This window comes from Nannobrachium achirus (assembly GCF_963921795.1).
Source record: "Nannobrachium achirus genome assembly, chromosome: 13".
NCBI classification, from domain to species: domain Eukaryota; kingdom Metazoa; phylum Chordata; class Actinopteri; order Myctophiformes; family Myctophidae; genus Nannobrachium; species Nannobrachium achirus.
The window spans coordinates 47,991,764-48,007,741 of NC_137833.1; the positions used below are offsets into that span (position 1 = coordinate 47,991,764).

General features: G+C 43.0%; 1 protein-coding gene across 1 annotated transcript in view; it reads left to right on the forward strand.

The window, feature by feature from the left end:
- The window catches only part of LOC308297399 (uncharacterized protein), a gene marked incomplete at both ends in the record, with an annotated part of 38,920 nt that extends 25,398 nt beyond the window's left edge, over positions 1-13,522 (forward strand). The window contains one exon of the mRNA XM_080740809.1: positions 8,542-13,522. Coding sequence (XP_080596935.1) covers positions 8,542-13,522 — 4,981 coding nt within the window. The remainder of the gene's footprint in view (positions 1-8,541) is intronic.
- Positions 13,523-15,978: the final 2,456 nt, after the last annotated feature.

Here is a 15,978-nt window from a genome sequence, read left to right on the forward strand (position 1 = left end):
CCCTTGAAATATCCTGTATCTTTAACCTGGAAAACATACACTTTCTTTATGTTGATTGTTGACTGGAAACCGTGTCCAGAAACCGTTCCCTTTTTTGTGATAATGTTTTAAAACATTTTAAAACTGTAAAATAGCCAATCTACGAGCTTGCACAACACCTTGCATCACAAGGCGTTGTGAGCTTGTAGATCTGCTATTTTTACTACTAGTGTGCGACACTCTTGTATGACGGAAGTAGGGCATTCATTTACGAAAGAATGTTGAAACGTGAAGATTATCTCCCGATCTAAAATTACACGGATGCTTTCCCAGATTGGAACAGGTTAAGACACAGGATAAGAAGGTTACAATGTTGCTTTACCGAAATGTGCTTTTTCTTTTCTTCGTTCAAACAAAGTCATATAGTAGCATATACTGTAACCACAGCAAAGGTGTTTCAGACAGGTAACACTTTTGCCAGACGGCACACAACATGACGAAGGCTACCCAGTGGGCCAGCAATGCAATAATATAAAGACTCTTTCACCGGAGGCTGTCACAACTCATGGACTGTATTATTGACCCATTACAGGCCATCAACACCAAGAATGATAACTATATAGACATTACTATTAATGACGTGAGCATCCGTTCTGATAACGAACGTCAACGATAACATTCAGAGTGGCACATTTTAACGCGACACTCCACAAACTTCCGATTGAATTTCGATTGGTCGTCACTCTGTTTCTGTTTGTCCAATTGCTCTGAAAACGATAACGTTCGCCACTGTCGTTGCCGTTAAGCGATACGTTCATTCTAATGGTCTTTGTGGTTATCGTTCTTGTTGTGGACAGCTCTCTGCACTAGGCAGCATCATTCTCAGTCAACACATTTTACACCAGCATTCTTCAGACAAGATAATACCTTTATTCTACACAGTGTAAATGTATTCTACACTCCGGATACAGGATTGTGTGTTTTATTATTATTTATTGTTCTTTCTCTCTCAAAAAATAGCTTCTGAATAACAACAACAATAATAATATAAATACTGTGCTTATCCAAAGGACTGAATCATATCCAGGTGTCATACTGGAATCAGGAATTATCGTGCATATGGCTCTTATAATACGTCTGTGTATGCCACGTACACTATCAACCTCTTATACCTCAGGACTTGCATAATATTGTAATTGGATTGTACTCCTAATAACTTATGATCCTTTATCAGGTTGTTCAAAAGCTCTTATCAGATCTTCATGTGTTTGATTCTTTTCTTTGTGTTTTGTGAAAGTGAAAATGTGTTTTTTTTTTCTTTTTTTTCTACAAAATGATACTTCAGGTATAAGTAGGTACCTCGGATATATATTTGCCGACTTGGGTGAATTGGAGTTGAAAACAGTGCGGCCAATGATTTTATCTAAACTAAGATGTGCGCTTTTCCAGGGATCTGCACGCTATCGGCAGTACAACAACATTCATTTTGTCAACTTTAAACTTTTCAAACCGCTTTGACGTATAAACTATTCAGACCACGTTGCTTTACAAACCTTGTGCTATTTTGCAGGGCATAATACATTTTTACACTAACAGTGAAGAATGGTGATAAATCTGCATGTAGACAAGCAATTGACACTGCATCATAGAGTAAAGGCCCTTTCAGACAGGCACCGCTCATCTGAGTCATCTGAGTCTGTGTAGTCGTGCAGCGCGGAAAAAAAAGCTGACCACAATCCAGCTCTTTTCCCCCCCGCGGGCATGTGCATGAAACGAGCGCGCATGCGATAATCAGGGTTCCCACGGTCATGAAATTCCTGGAAATATTTTGAAATTATTAACACCTCTGAAATTACAAATTAAACATGGGCCAAATTGTCAAATATTAGAGTCAGAAAGTGTGAAAATAGCCGATCTACATGCTTGTGAGCATGTAGATCTGCTATTTTCACAATAGAACAGTGTTATACAAAATTCCTCAACTCTTAGTGCTCGTCAGGGTGGGGGGTCCCCAGTTAAAACATGATTATTTCGGGGTTCACGGCCTGAAAAGGTTGAGAACCACTGGCATACACTACCTGTCTTTGGGCATTGCGCATAGGAGTAAGCGACTTGTTATTGAGCTGAATTATTGTTATATAGTCCTGGAAATTGGGTTAAATGTTCTGGAAAAGTTTTGGAAATTAATTGGTAAAAATGTGTGGGAACCCTGGATAATGTCCCAAATAATCGCCCGCCTCTCATTGAAAATGAATTACTAGGGCGCATCAACCGCCACCCTTCTGAAAGGGCCTTAAAGTGTTTAAAGATTGGATTGTCATTGCTAAAAAAAAACTAGAGGCTAAAAACATTTTAACTAGCAGTAGGTTTGATGGACCAAACCTAGATCTCCAATGCATGGCTAATTCACTAATCTAATTAATGTAATGGTGTCTTTGTTTAGGTTGCAAAATAAGGACATAACAGTACAAGTTCAAGCTGACTTGTCTCTTTATCAGAAAAAACAAACAAACAAAAACTAATTGATCTCGCCATGACAATCATTAAGAATTAATCAAAGTCTATTCATAGCCAACAAAATATGAATTTAATATTAAACTTGGAACTATTTTTGTTTGGGACATACAGTATAAATATGCCTGTGAAAGCACGTGAGGTTTCGTTTCGTGGTGTAGTTTTTTTTGCCATGTGAGCAGATATATATAATTGACATTTTGCAGTTGGTTTAAAAACAAATGTTTAGGTCCTCTTCAAAGTTTACTGTAGCAAATCGAACGGTTTACTACCTCATGATATGGAAAACTGATATCAAAGTATACTAGTTTCTATGTAGCAGTTTCACATGTATACCCAGACACAAACAAACACACACACACCCTTGTGAAACCTGATTTATACGCTTTCGTACAACAGCAGTGCACGCGTCTGCGACGCGCGGTGAGCTTTTAGATCGCCTGTTGTCACTTTTGCGCCGCAGTCGTACTGTACGACGGCGCATGAATTTGGCTTTAAAGAGAAGGCTCTTGTTCGATTAATGTTCACACCACAAGGAAAGTTGGATTGAGGCTAGAGATAACGTGCATAGTTCCTCTGACATGACGAGACAGTGAAATTAATCAGAATTCAAGCACGGGTCTGACCATAATGTAAATATTCCAAAGTATCTTAAAGTTCCACGGCCCCATGCTTGACTTTTGAATATTTTAAAGGTGAGGTGTTTATTTTGTGTCGTCTTGGTGGTTGGCACAGTTAAAGGAGAGTTCTGGACTACCTGTTGTCTTAACTCAGTCTATACCAGTACGAGTGGTAGGTTATTTTTTATTTTTTTTCATAACTCCATCCCATTTTTTTTACACCGAAGCTCCGAACGTGAGCGGTGGGGTTTAAGAGTAATTTGTTTATTTTTATTGCTTGATTTCTGTAGATATGCGTCGTTCATAATGAGTAAATACTCTCCACAGTTTGTGTCCCAAATGAGGTTCCTTAAAGGGGACTTTGGATGAAATCACTGGTGAAATCTGGTTTTTGGTTTTGCAAGACTTCAGGAAGTACAAACACTGTGGACAGTGTATAACACTGTATTTACTCATTATGAACAACACATCTACAAAAAAGAAAAAACTGTAGGCCTTTTCACAATGTTTGTCTCTTGCTTACTTAATATTTGACAGTTTGGCCAGTCCTGTCGAAGATTCGACTATTCGAATACTTTGAGGTCGAATAATTCGAATACTAAAAATCACTATTCGTGAATCCCCTAGTGGACACTGTATAACACTGTATTTACTCATTATGAACAACACATCTCCAAAAAAGACAAAACTGTATGCCTATCACTCATTCTGGGATAGGCTATTATAACATCAGATTAAGCATAAGGTAAGACAACGGATAGTCTGGAGTTCTTTAAAAGAATCTGCGAATAAACTTTTCCAAAATGGGAGTTTTTTGGCTTCCTGAATGGAATATCTCTTCGGACACAAGTCATTTCACTCAGGCAGTATTTCTTATTGAAGCTTTTTTTTCTCTCGTAAAGTAATCATGAATGTAAATAGCTTTAACAGAACAAAAAGAAAAAGAAGGAAAAAACAAAAGCGCTTATTCACATTGAAGAACTTTATGAAGATATAGATAATATATATTGCTGATAAGGTATATAAATGAACTCGGTGTGACAGAGGTGAAGGAATACGATTTAAAAATTGTCCTTCGCTTTGTTATCAAAGGGGAATTTGTTAATAACGTTTTAAATATTATGCTTAGCCCATATAATGTACCAGACAGAGCAAAGGCTTGGTGAATTGATGAGGTTGCACAAATGCAAATAGTTTTGAGATGCGTAAAGCGTGTAAAAAAACTACTTTTTTCTTCTTCTTTTTTTTGTAATTTAACTTGATCATTTTGCAAATGTACAAAGGAATGAAACTGTGTGTATATTTGCATGATTGCCAGAGTTATGGACTGAAGAAATTGTGTCACTGGACAACTTGATGTGTAAAAGGTGAAATGAGTCTTTGATGGGGGATGTTGTATTGAAACTAATGGAGTGTATGCAATGTATGTCATTATGTCAAGTAGACCAAGGGTTCCCAAACCTTTCAAACCGCGACCCCCTCCCTCTCCCCAAAATGATAATTTGAACTGGGGACCCCCCAAAATCATATTTGAATTGGGGACCCCCTACCCTGACAAGCAATTGGAATTGCAGGCATTACATTTAGTTTGACTCTTTTCCACAGATACATTAAATAGCCAAACTACAAAGCTCACAGCCGCCTCTGCACCTCGCTTGTAGGTTGGCTATTTTCACAACGTTTGACTCTTTCTTATGCGAGTCTTGAAAGTTATTAAATAGTAACTTGAGGAATGACTTTTAAAAAAATAGCAGATCTACAAGCTCGCAGTCCGGCACAGTGTCGCGCTGTCGGCTTGTATATCTGCTATTTTTCAATAGCCCTGGTAACTCAGTCCCACTTTTCCCTCCCTTGTGACGCCCCTGCCCTATTCCTAACGTGAACTACGTGTTTCTACTGTAAGGTTACCATCCACAGCTCTGTGTCGTCCTGTTATCCGTCATGATTGTTCCCATCAAATCCTTGTGGTGGTCCTCTTTTTTGTAATTATTCTGTCTTTTTAAATCTGTTGTCACTTTACTATTTGAGGGGGGCGGGGGGGATTCATGTACGTATCTCGTGTATGAGATCCTATACAAAACGCTATGTGAAATGGAGAGCAAAACCCTCAGGGATCCAACATGTTACCACTTATTTCAGGTTATATTCCTACTTTCGTCGACCGAGCTTGCAGGGATGTGTGTCCCATTACCGAAAAAGCAAAGCATGTCTCAGGTTCTGGGGTTGTTGTTGCCACTATTACAATTTTTAGTATCTCAAATACAGTAGATATCGTTGCAATTTTTGGTATCTCCAAAAAATTCTCTGAGATTTCTTTGCCACTGCAGCAAACGTCTTTTTGAAATGCAGTGAATTTCAATGCAACCTCAGTTCAGGTTTTTATAATCTGCAGTACCCTCTCTCCAGCTCACAGTGCCTCAAGCAACATACAGTAGATGTGTCACATTCTATTGGTTTAAAAGAGTGCACCACATTCTTCCATACAATCAAAAGGGCAGAACTTTTATTCTTACTGTCTTAAGGGGGTTCCACACTACGCGCGGTCACCGCCTCCTAGCAATTCATTTTCAATGGATGGCGGGCGGCTATTTTGGCCGTGCAGCGAAGTTTTGGGGGCGGCGAGGCGAGCGGGCGCGGTCTCGTGAAATCCCCCGCGAGCGTGCTCGTTTGTGCATGCGTACGCGGGCGGTGAGAGATGGATTGTGTTCATCTTTGTGAAATGCCGCGTGGCGTTTACTCACTGAGCGAGTGTGTTTGTGTCTCACCGCAGTGCGGCCACCGCTGATCCTAGCAGCAACCGCCTGTAGTGTGGAGGGCACCTTAGTGCTGTCGCTGTCAAAAAGCATCAAAAGTAGCAGATCCACATGTTTGAAACGTGTTTTGAGCTCGTAGATCAGCTACTTTTGCAACCTTTGAATTTGAATCCTGAAGAAGACAGAGACAATTATATGCACACCCACTGATCTGCTAGCTTACACCGTGTTGGGACACCGTGTGAGCTGTTTTTACAACATTTAGGTAGGTTCAGGCTCAGACATTTTGTCTGTAAAAACAGGGACACCAGGGTTGAAGTGGGAAAGTGTATAGGTTGCGTAATCACCATAGACATTTGGTAACGTGGTAATTTGGTCATGCAATATAAACTTTATATCAGTATACAAGCATAATGGGAGAAGCTTGGTTTGAAATGGGCCTTTTTTTCACGGTTGCCATGTTGACATAAATATTAAATATTAGTTTAATATTACTTCCTTTACAGCTATTAATAATAATAATAACCAGTAAGACGCCCTAAGGGCGAGAAGCGACCTCGCCCTCAGGGTTGTGCATGCTGGCTCACTGGAAAAAGGCTCTGCTACACTAAACGGAACCGAGCCTTAATTGGTGCCGTCAGTCAAGCCTGTGAAGGAAGTTTTTGGTCCACACATAGGGTAGCCAGTGCATGCAGAGGCGGTTAACATGTCAATGTTGTCTTGCGGAATGTGGGCAGCGCCGATTTGCTGGTGCGTAGTTGATAAAAGCCTGCAGAGTAGGGGTCAACCACAGGCTTTTCCTATTGGTTGACTTCTTGTCAAAGTTCACCAATGTTGAACTCCACGCGACGTATAAATACCGCAACAGGAAGCTCCTCGGGGCGCCCTCTGGCCCAGCAGTCCAGTTGCATACCACATAGGCTCTGATGCCTGACTCCCGAGTCCCGATCCCGACGACCTTCGCTGCGTGTCACTCCCCGGCACTCTCACTCTGACTCGTACCTGTGACCGTGACCCTTTTACACCAGTGGTTCTCAAATGTGTTCAAGTGAAGGACCTTTAAAGGGGAAGACCACCCATTTTCAATATTGAAATATGTCATTAATACGCCTTAGAGGAGTTGTGTGGAAATAGAAAAAAAGTTCCCCCCCTTCTGTGTTGCCTAGAACTGGAGGATTGATTTTGGGGGTTTGTATTGTAAAGTACAATGTGTGATGTCATCAAGTACAATACAAACCCCAAAATCAATCCTCCAGTTCTAGGCAACACAGAAGGGGGGGAACTTTTTTCTATTCCCACACAACTCCTCTAAGGTATATTAATGACACAATGTCCACATTTTTCTGTGGACCTCCAGGAACCCCCCCCCCCCCCCCCCCCCCCAGTGACCCCTTTCCACCCCTTTGGCTACCGTGAGAAAAAGGCCTCTTGATATTTTAAAAAGTAAAGCGGTCGTTTCGGGATCAACAATATGTTTGACATGTTCATGCATCAGTTATTCAGTTGTTGTTGGCCAGGGTATTTCTTTTTCAAAGGCATACTGGTGGGTGGTACCCAGAATAATTGTATTGCATACAATACTAGGCCTACCTCACTTAAAACGCAAACATAAATATGACCCCCTTTAGATTAGACAATTATGGAATAGATGGGGAAAACGGGAACACCAACAAAAACCTCATGATTTTTGGCGTTAATAATTTGTCAAACATTTTGTCTAACTTGCCATGTTATTCCATCCTATAATTTCTTATTTCTTTGTGTGTGTTTTTGACAAAATGTGTTTCTTAATTTCTTTGTGGTACCGTAGAGCACTTAAATGATCACTAAATGTTATCCGTTGCACTTGATGTTTGATAACAGTTTGAGTTTGACAACTTGACAAAGAAAAAAGAAAATAAGAAAGTTTTGCTCCTGGTGTGTTTTCTCACAGTGATTTAACATGATCTTGATTTGTTGTTACCATGGAAACCGGGGCATCGTTGCTTAATGTCTCTGTGCATGTGTAAAAGTTACTTGGTGTACTCTGTAAGGGGGGAAGCATTGTGAAAAGAGAAAAGAAAATATTAGCTGTAACAATGTCTTTGGTCAAATTCACTGGAAAAAAGAATCGCTTTTCAAAATCACTTATTCTTCTAATAAATCTATTGTGAAAATACAGAACATGTGTGTGTGGTTTACTTTTAATAGATTACACTTCACAATTCAGTTGCTTGAATGAATGCTCTTGTTTGATTATTTCGTCGCTGCCCAGCAGAAACCTTGCGTCCCCATATTTGATCTTCTTTCATCAATGGATTTTATCATTTGCCGTGTCGCGCAAAAGTTTGAAATAGCCTCCAGAATCTCAGAATGTACAGCATCGCATAGGCGCCATAAGCTTGTAGATCTGCTATATAATCTAATTTGGAAAAAGGTTTGGCATTGTGTGCCTATGACATGGCCAAAATAGGGGACACCAGTTTGAAAATGGCTAGTTTATGTTTTTCCTCTTTAATCAAACGTTTTAATAAGCGCTTGTGACTAAATTATAACTGCATTAGCTCCACTGGTACGCATGTGTTTTGGACATGACAAGGTTTCCACCCTACAGTGACCATAAGTCATGAATTGGTATCTATTTAAAAGCAATAACCACGGACTCGTACTCATTCGACTGTTTCCTTTTTTTCCAGTGAGCCTCCAGAGGTACATGGTGCAAAGGCAAAGGAGCTGCAGTCGACCTCCACACTGGAGCAGTTCATGGCCAAACTCTGCCCTCACCACCAGAGACAGATCGTAGACGCCTTAGGCTTCCTTCAGACCGCCTCTAACCCTACCTCCGGTAGCCAGGGAGCCGTGTGCTCCGCTGCGCTGCCCAACCTGGAAACCCCTGAGAAGCCATGTTCTCAGTCGAGGCATCCTATCACATCCACTCCCAAGGGCATGTTGGATGTGCGGGAGACGCCTCGCACTACTAGCGGTGCTGCAGCGGTAAAGGGTGTTATAGACACGGCTATCTCATTGAAAACGTCCATTATTGCTGGCCCTGCTTTGGACCTGCGCACACCCGGCTTGTGTAGCACCACGGGTTTGAGCATCCCCAGCCTCGATGCGGAGAGCAGCCACCATAGTGACCACGCCCCGCCTCTTAAGGTGATCATTAAGTCTGACGGCAAGAAGCTGTGCGTGCTCCCGCCCTCTCTGACTCACTCTGGCACTTTGGAGGAGAAACAGGGTAACTCGGACTTGTCGAACAGAGCAGAGGCTCACAGTGCTAGACTCAGCTCTGCCGTGAAAAGGCACGGTCAGTCGGGACAATTGCAGCAAGCCAGACAGAGAGGCTCCATCGGGCCCACCAAAGACTCTCAAGCGAAGGTCTCGGTTCACAAGGCTTTCAGCACCATTCCGCCGCTCTACTCTAAAGGGACTGCAAGGAAGACCATGCGGAGTTCCATTGACTATCGGCCCAGGGAGTCCGTTCGTAAGGTTATAACGGACCCAGATCTAGGCCATTATGATATCGTTTATATTGACAAACCAATCACGGAGTGCTTGAGGGAACAGCGGCGTCCTTTCACCCCGCGGCGAAATGCCAGGAAAAGCACCAGAGGGCCCATGTATGTAGAGGAAATGTGGGAGCTGAAAACTGTCCGTACCTTAGCCAATCGTACCGACAGGAGTAGCTGTCCCAAACCCACGCCAGAGCTCGTCGCCTCGGTCACCCCGAAACAGATACTTGCCAAACCCGATGGCGTGCCCCCTGTAGATATGCCTCTTGCAGGAGGCTGTGGAGAGGCTGTTAACCAACACATGCCCTCAGAACAGCCAGAAGAGAGAGCGACACCTGGAATGGGGGATGTGGTGGAGGCAGCAGATGGTGAACCGGAGGTCTTAGTCGAGACCAGTCAGACGGATCAAAGTCAAGTAGTCAAGGAGCCGTCCAATCCCCCATCTCCTTTAAGCTCCCCGACGGAGAATAGTGAAACGCATGTAGATGCAGATGTAAACGGAATGCAAGAAGCTGGTTCAGATTCAGAGCAGGTCAGGGAGAGCGGTTCAAACGAGGAAAGTTCTGCTTCAGAAACGGCCGCTACGGCACTGCTTGAAGCGGACGAGGAGAGCAATGAGCCTGACGAGGTTTCGAACGAAACGACTGAGGAAGTGGCAGAAACAGAAACCACGAGGGAGCAATCAGAGAGTGAACAGGTAAATGAAGCAGGGCCCCCGTTGGTTTCAGATGAAGTCCCGAGCAGTGAGTCTGCAGTACAGCAAGACTGTGAAACCTTGGCCCCAGCTGAGACTGTCGCGGTAGTGGCAGAAGACGGGGACAAAAATGAAGACGGCAAGGACGACGGCAAAGATGTGGAACAGCCACTGGAGCCTCAACCAGAGGTGCAGAAAGTCACTGACAATTTGGATGGAGAACAGAATCACAGCCCCACAGCTCCTGCAGAGGCGGAGTTAGTGGAGGTGCAGGAAGATGACACGGTGCAGCCACAGGAAAATGACACAGTTCAACCACAGGAAAATGACACAGTTCAACTACAGGAAAATGACACAGTTCAACCACAGGACAATGACACAGTTCAACCAGTTAAGGTTGACACAGTTCAACCAGTTAAGGTTGACACAGTTCAACCAGTTAAGAATGACACAGTTCAACCAGTTAAGAATGACACAGTTCAACCAGTTAAGATTGACACACTTCGACCAGTTAAGATCGAGGTGATCGAGGTGGTGCCTGAGACTGAAGAGAATGATGAGGACGAAGTCTATGATGTGTCCTCAAAGACACTTGATGAACTTCTGAAAGAATTGCCACCCTGGCGCCGAAAACGCGGCGTGGTCGTTTCTCTGCCAAAGCGATTACGAGAGGCTAAGCTTGAGCTTATGGGGTATGTTAACTGTAAACCCATAATGTCCTCTGACAGAAGTCTGCGTCCAAGATCGGCCACTAGCACCCGTTCACCTCTAAAACGTCGTGGGAAAAAACACAAAAACACCCCAGTCGATGCTCCTGCTCCAAATAGTCCCAAGCCAAAAGAGAGAGATGCATCTGTAAAATCTGAGAATACACTTGTAATTCCACAAGTTGAGGAATCGTCCCCTGAAACCACACAGAGCATAACACGTTCCTCATTTAAATTAAGAAGGTCTGAGGCAAGAACCAAACAAAACGCAAAACATGCAGCTCAGAGTACACGCAACACTGAATCTCTCCCTGATCCCCCAATTGATTCTCCCCAAACCCCTGAGTCCAGACGTCCACTCAGATCAGCCAGACTGAAGCAAGCTGAAACGGCAAAGTCCCCACAGTCTGTAAATACCTCTTCTGTTTCGGCAAGACCCACTATGTCACATTCACTTCCATCAGGAGAAGATGTGCCCTCCGTCCCCATTTCTTCTTCTCCTATTCCTGTTTCTTCCACCCCACCCATACTTCCTTCCTCTGCTGTCTCTGAATCATCCAATGGGTCTGCGGTCCCAGAGAGCACTGTCGAGCAGAGTGTTGCAAAACCCAAGTCAGCAGAAACGGACTTGTGTGACGAACAGAACTCAGCGGTGGAAAGAAGTTTGCCAACCAAACAGAAGCTTAGATCGTCAAAGGCTGAAAAGGTCAGTGAGGATGAGAATCCACAAGTTAGCAGTCAGGTATCCAGTCCAATGAAAAGTCAAAATTCGGAACAGAATGAAACACCAGAACCAAGTACACCGTTTAGAAGCAAACGGCTTCTCCGCAAGGAGACGGAAGGTAGTGAAGGTGTTAAGAGGAAGGCAGTACCACCCTCTCTAGATGAGAAAACTGTGGGTGGAGATTCCACCAACTCTTCCGCTCCAGACAAACTTGTGAAAATGCCATTGAGGAGTGAGATCGTTAAGGCTGGTCTGTCCAGCCAGCCCCTCCCCCAGTCAACTCCTGTTGAGAACAAGAAGTTAGCGTTGAGGTCACAGAGACTGGCTACGCCTTCTACAAGTGATCCTAGACTAGCAGAGAAACTGAGGGATGTCATGTCACCTATCAGAATCAAGCCAGAAAAGATAACAAAGATGGCAGTAAGATCCTCCCCGTTTTGTGAAACCTCTGCTTTGTCACCAAGCAGAGTAACCTCTGTTATCACGCCCAGACACGAGAGCTTAAAGCAAACCACTGCTCAAAAGTTCTTGGGAGCTCTGAATGGAGAGGAAAACCAACATTTACAGACAAATCTGAACATGAAGTTTGATAAAATGCAGAAAGGCTGGATCCAAATGGACAAAGAGGGCCTGCCAGTCAAAAAACACAGAAACATGTCAGACAGACAGGCAGCTATATGGAAGAGTAAGTCCCGCAGGACACGGAAACCAAAGTCTCAGGACCACCAGAAGCACTCTCCGGTGCAGATGCTCTTCATGAAAAACTTTACCCTCACCAGTATCTGTCGCTGGTTCCTTGAGTCAACAGAAACTAAGTCCCTCGTCATTGTCAAGAAGGTGAACACACGTCTTCCGTCCGAAACCCAGCTCTGCTTCCACAGTAATTCTGGCGCATCAGGAACCTCTCAAGGGGTGTATCCAAGTCTACAGGCCGAGCGCCTTAAGAAACATTTGAAGAAGTTTGCCATTGCTTCCCCTGTGAAGAGCAACCCCAAGAGTCAGAAGCTCATCGCTAAAGCACTGGAGCAGGAGGCAAATGTAGGCAGGGAGAGGAGAGAGGTTTTTACTGGCACTCGTTTGACCAAGCCTTTCTCTTCTTCAGCCGAAGCTCAGAAGCAGAGTGAAGCGCAGAAGACTTCAGGTAAACCCAAGAACCCGGCTAGCGCACGGATCCTGAGAAAGTACTCTAACATCCGGTTGCATGGTCAGCAAACCTCCGTCAAACGTAAAGAGGCCCCAACAAAAAGAGCCACAAGTATGAAAGCCTCCAAGTCTGGCTCAAAAACTAATCTCAAGTCAACTGTCAAGGGACAGAAGTCACGTCTTCCCGTAAATAAACAAATGAAAGAATCAAAGATAAGGAAAGGGAAGATATCGTCTGGTAGAAAGGCTACAGCAAAGTCTCCTGTTCAAGAAAGGACAGTGAGATCTCCGGGTAGTAATAGAGCATCTAGGGATCTGACCAGGAAAGATACAGATTTGCCACTGAGATCTTCTCCAAGACCAGGTACGCCTAAAAGATTGAAAAACAAGCTTGAGTCCGGCAAAAAGCAGTTGGAAGCGGAGAAAACAGGGGTGGAAAAGTCCACTCCGACTAAAGCAAGTTCTACAAGAACCCAAACAAAGGAATCACTACAAGGTCCAATCACAGAGAGTCGAGTCAGTGGTGCGGAGAAAGGTGCGGAGATCACCGTAGAAACTTTGCAGCAAAACACTGACGTTAAGCCCCCGATCTCACCCGACCAGGTGCTGACCAGGTCACAGAGAAAGATGGAGGCAACAGTCTCTCTGACAGAAAGCCCCAGTTCCGCTTCCAAGAAGGTGTCGACGGTTGCAATAATGCAAGGCGGTAGTCCTAGATCTGCAGCCAAGAAAGCTCAGGAGCCCACACCAACAGGAACTGGGACTCCAAAATCTGTCTCAAGGAAAGGTCTGGCGTCAACGCCGCCACGGAGTGGGACTCCAAAATCGTCAACTAAAAGAGCTCAGGAGCCTCTACAGTCTCCAGCTAAGCGCACCAGGATGTCACATTCAAAATGAAACGTTTTGACGGGAGACCACAGAACACAGGATATTTTTTTCCTCTAGGTTGAATATACTCAAAAAGGACTACAAGTAATTATTTTGTGTACTCTTGTTCAACTGTTTAGACTTTTCTCTTTATTTTTTTGTAGGAAAATGTGTTAAAAAAGGAAAGTGCTGATACTTGGAATTGATTCATGCTTTCGTCTAGCTTGTGCGGCGAAATGCATAAGGTTTGCTGTATGTGTTCAGGGGCTACATGCAAGTTCCATGCTACGCCAAGCAGAGGTATTGTCCCCCTTTTTTTTGGCTTTGCGTTTCACCACTCTGTAGCATGGCTGGAGATAACATTGATGCCATGTGAAAACCAGTTTTGCAGATTTGTGTGCATGAAAGTTTGATGCTAGTCTTATGACAACTGGTTGGCAGCAAATTCATTCACCGTCCGCATATTATGTTTGGACAGCGGCATGTTGCGCAATTTAGTGAACACTGGAGAATGGAACTACTCGACGTGCATGAACCCAGAAGCATGGGAGAGCAGTTTTAACTGAATACTTTTTGCGTAGAATATTTGGGCCATTGGTGTCTCCAGCCTGTCTTGCAGTCAGAGCTTTTGAAGTGTGTAACAGCTGTGACAAGGTGCCTTATTTATGAAGTTTAAGTCAGAATGTGTTGCTATTATGTGAAGCCTCAGTTTCCCTTGCTGTTGCACAGGTTCCAGTTAACATGGATATCGTCACTGTCGGGCAGAAACCTCGCATCTCCGAGTTTCAAATGTGTACTTTTGTTCACCAAGTAAAGCCCTGCTTCATCATACAAGGCTGTCCTTGCACAAAAGTAGTGAAAACAGCCGATCTACAAGCACACAATGCCTCACGCCGCGAGGCGTTGTGTGCTTGTAGATATGCCGTTTTCACTAGTTCAGTTAATTTTTGAAATGATAAATACAAAACGAACGGTCTTGGACATACAAGGTTTCCACCCGACAACGACGATATGCGTCCTTCCATGTTTGCAAATGGTTCCTGTTCCCCACCTGCATATTTAATATAAAAGTATGCCTCCTAGCTTAATGTGCAAAAGCTTTTGTGTCTGATATGTTAACTGAGGCATTATCATTTATTCTGAAGATTTCTATATTCTGCTGTTTTTGTTTGTTATATACTCACCCCCCCCCCCCCCCCCCCCCCCCCCCATTTAGTTGTGTTACACGATGAAGCCGACAGTAATCTCAGTTAATCTCCCTTTCTTTCTGTCTCTCTCTCTCTCTCTGCATCATGACGAAAAATGGTTGTAGATATTCGTTTTAGTTTCTATTTTTCATTAAGGTCAAATTTGACAGCGATTCATGTTGTACATCCATCGTCATAATCTGGTCATTATAGCTTCATTATCACCTGCTTATTATTACACCTCTTTTTAAAAGATTGTACCTGCTTACATGCACGTATTTAGTATTGTTAATGTGAACTGTTGCAAAACTGTCTTCTGCCACTCCTGGAATAGAGCTTTTGCCTATGTAAAGCCGAATCCTACTACTACAACGTGTTGAAAACTTGTACTTAAATAAAACATAACCACTTTAGCCCTGGCATCCCTATTCTGGACACATCTTTAAAGGCAAAAATAGCTGATCTACAAGCTCACAACTGATTGCATTCATGACGCATTGAGCTTGTAGAACGGCTTTAAGTTAGTTCTTAGTGTTTCTTTTACAATTGGAAAACAAATTTCATAATTTAGAAACGACAAAAGAAAGGGCGTCCAGAAAATAGCGCTGCTATTTTCGTCTATTATCAGCTAATATAGGGTTTAAGTGGTTAACTTATTCAAGACTATGCATGCACGTTAACGGTGCGTATCATAAACCTATACTGAAAAGAAAAACAAAACCCATGAGGGCTGACATTGTGGTAGTGGCTTTTTGATCACTGTTGACCAGGTTTTGGACAGCAAATCCCTCTTGTGACCTCCCACGGCATTAAATATGCATTACTGGTTGATGCATTAGTACCTCTTCCACATAAGATCATTTAGCTTTTGCCCCACTTAATGATGTCACTACCATGTGTATATATTCCTTATTGGGGCAGTTTTTTTTTTTTTTTTTTTCGTTTGTATTTTCTTGTCACTTCTCAATTCATACATGCAAGGTTTTATTTTATTTTATTTACTGCTAGGCAAATGTTTTCAAAGTTACTTTACATCTGCAATTGTAGCATCCAACATGGAACATTTACCATTTTAGCACAGTGTTATTTTTTTTCCTTTCTCTTTAGGAATTAATCGTTTGTAAATGCAAAACATTTAAATCCTGTTTTTATTGTTATTTAAGAACCCCATGTTCATTAGACCTAAATTAAACAACCCACCAAATATCTGACTTGAACATGTTTTATTCTTTACAGTTGCTATTTATAGATTTTGATTTTGTATATCAGAAAGAAATAACAATGCTTTATTTGTGTTAA